The 2,989-nt window shown below is 52.0% G+C and overlaps 1 protein-coding gene across 1 annotated transcript in view; it reads right to left on the bottom strand.

Moving 5' to 3' along the window:
- Positions 1-560: 560 nt before the first annotated feature.
- HEXIM1 (hexamethylene bisacetamide inducible 1) overlaps positions 561-2,989 on the bottom strand; it is a 2,733-nt gene continuing 304 nt past the window's right edge. The window contains exon 2 of the mRNA XM_008060490.1: positions 561-2,984. Coding sequence (XP_008058681.1) covers positions 2,272-2,984 — 713 coding nt within the window. The 3' untranslated portion in view covers positions 561-2,271. The remainder of the gene's footprint in view (positions 2,985-2,989) is intronic.

Raw genomic sequence — 2,989 nt, 5'->3', positions numbered from 1 at the left:
CCCGGCCACCGCAGCCTCGACCTGCTGGGCTCCAGCGATACTTCCACCTCAGCCTTCCGAGTAGCCGGAATTCAGGCACGCGCTACCACGCCTGGCTGATTTTTTGATTTATTGTAGTGATGAGGTCTTGCCAAGTTGCCTAGGTGGGTCTCGAACCCGCGGGCTCAGGCAATACATTCACCTCAGCCTCCCAAAGCGCGGGATTACAGGCTGAGCCACCGAGCCCAGCTTAAATGTCTATTTTTAAGACTGGTCTGAATTTCTCTCCTAAAAGTAAAATACGTACTTTTTCTGATGATATATGCATTTATAGTCTTTCCAAGATTCACTTTGGAAATCTTGTTTTTCTAATGGGGAAGATCTCTATAGTGAAATCCCTCTTTTTAAGAAGAGGATCTAAAGTCAGAGGTGGTCACTGCTGCATCCGTAGTGCAGTCAGACCGAGGCTTCCGCTCTGTACTGTAAAGCCAGAGGGCACTGTTGCTGCCTTTCCAAGCAGCTGTTTTTCTGGGGCTGCCGCATGACATCATAGCAGAAGAAAAATTAAAAACACGAAGAGATCTATTTCAAAATAGACGTTTAATATAAATTTTAGGCCAATGAAAAACACGATCATACATTGTCTCCAGTGGACCAACTCAGTCCAGCTTTGAAGGCCCTGACTCAGTGTACTGTATAGTTTCCCTTACTGGTCTGTGCACACTGCTCATGCATGGTGAGGACATTTGACCCCAAATTCCCACCACCTCCCCTATTGCTGTTTAACTGCAAAAGCAGGCTTCCCAGTGGGAGGGGCTGTTTCCCCCTTCCCCTTCAAGGAGTTGTAGTCTCATGAACCTCTCAAACCTTCTCCTCAGAAAAACGTACAAGTCTACTACAACTTTACGGGTTCATGGACCCAAGGCCCGCTGTGGTGTCTAAGGCCCCATCAATGAACCCCTGTGCTAGTGAACCGAGCAATGCATTGCCCGAGGCAGACACTGACCCCGGGCAACAGGAGGGAATAATGTCACTTCTGTTTGGTTTGGAGGCAGAAGCTAGGTCTCGGGGCCTCCCTGTGTTCTGAGAGCAGCACCACTCAGAACGTGAGCCGCTATCAGTGTAGTTTGAGAACAGCAGCTGCAGGGTCCGTGTAGGGCTCCCGGTTCAGCTGAGGACCTCAGGAACTCCTTGAAGGGAGACTTTACATTTGATCTGCTGTGAGGGGGCACTTCTAATTTTAGTTTGACCCACATGGGAAAGTGGATAGCTCTATTCCTTTTTTTGTATAGAGAGCACTTAGGTGTTGGACAATTAGAGTAAGTCCTTGGCATCCCCATCAGCCACGTCCTTTATAAATCCAGCATTTCTACCCATGAACATCAGCAGAAAGAGCTGCGCACGGGTCTGGCCCAGTGTTGCTGCACAAGGGAAGCGGTGGCTTACCAAGAGCCCCTTCCAGCATCCAGGAACTCCTTCCAGCCTTGCTGAGGGAAAGGAGGAAGCAGTTACTGAAGGCCAACTTGGGGAAGTGAAATGAGGCTGTCAGTTGTCTAGCCCAACATACTGCTGAATTACCTTCACCTTTTTATGACACTGCCGAGTGGCTGAGAGGCAGAATTCAATCTTAAGCTTCTGATTGTAGCCACTTTCCTCCACGCCCCCAAACATCCAACACTGGTTTATTTTTCCAGCATCAAGAAAGAAAACCAAGGCACTAGAAAGCAAGCACACTTAAGTACTGAGGCTAAAATTCAGTCTTTATCCTTTGCCTGAACTGCATGCCCTAACATAGCAAAACTCATTCAAGGGAAAAGCCGGCAAATTTGAAAATTCTCCCATTGAAGGTTGGTATTTTTGCAAACTGACAAATTTAACGATTGTATTGCCCCTCCCCCAAAATGCAATCACAAAACAAATCAGTACTATCTCAAATTAGCTCTAGAAATCACACTGAAACTATGTTACATTTACAAATATTAAATTTATTATAACTAAAATGGATTTAATTGTTCTCGGGTTTGGCCACCTCATAGCTCCGTTTAAGGAGGGATTTTTTAAAACAGAAAAATGCATCATAACTTGGTCAAATTACTTTCACATTTAAAAAGAAACTTCTAAAAAGGAAAACGAGAAAAGCAACTCTTCGGTTTCACATAATTGAACAGGAGAAAGCACGCAAGCTACAGCATCGCTAAATTCACGAAACCAACCAAGGCCGGGATGTTCTCTTCTGATTGCGTGTAAAAAGGTCCGCCGTCGCGCCACGCGTCCCCGAAGTCCCCGGCCCGGCTAGTCTCCGAACGTGGCCAGCGGCGCGCGCTCTGGCTGCCGGCGCGGCTCCTTCTCCGACAGCAGCTGCAGGTTCTCGGCGCGCAGCCGGGCCAGCTCCAGCTCCAGCTCGCGCACGCGCGCGTCCTCGGCGCCCGGCCTCCGGCTCTCCAGCCGCAGCCGGTTGTTCTCGTCCTCCATGCGCGACAGGCACTTCTCCAGCTCCAGGTACTCGCGGATGAGCTCCTGCTTGCTCATGTTCTGCAGGCTCTCCGCGTGGTACCGCTCGTACGTCTCCGAGAAGTCCCGCTGCAGGAACTCGCCGCCGTCGCCGCCCATGCCGTCGCTGCCGCCGTCCTCCTCGCCCGCCTCCTCCATGAAGTCCTCGTCGCTGGTGTCGTCGGACTTGGCGGCCGCCCGCTTGGAGTAGAGGCCGGTCTTGAGGTCGGGCTCCTCCTGGTCGTGATCGTCCATGAGGAACTGCGTGGTGTTGTAGGGCGCGACCGGCTGGCCCTTGGCGAACATCTCGGCGCGCACCCGCGAGGCGCGCAGGCTCTCCTTCTCGTCCGACTTGCGCTTCTCCTCCCAGGTCAGCGTGTAGTAGGGCTTCCAGAGCCGCTTCTTCTTCTGCGACGGCCGCCGTCGGTGTTTCTTCTTGCCCGGCTGCCTCTGCGCCTGCCCGCTCGCCGCCTCGCCCGCCGCGGCAGGAGCCCCCAACTTGCTGGGCTCGGAGTCTCGG

This window comes from Carlito syrichta, unplaced genomic scaffold, assembly GCF_000164805.1.
Source record: "Carlito syrichta isolate Samal-C Ts95f unplaced genomic scaffold, Tarsius_syrichta-2.0.1 Scaffold304632, whole genome shotgun sequence".
NCBI classification, from domain to species: domain Eukaryota; kingdom Metazoa; phylum Chordata; class Mammalia; order Primates; family Tarsiidae; genus Carlito; species Carlito syrichta.
This window is presented reverse-complemented; position numbering and strand designations above follow the sequence as displayed.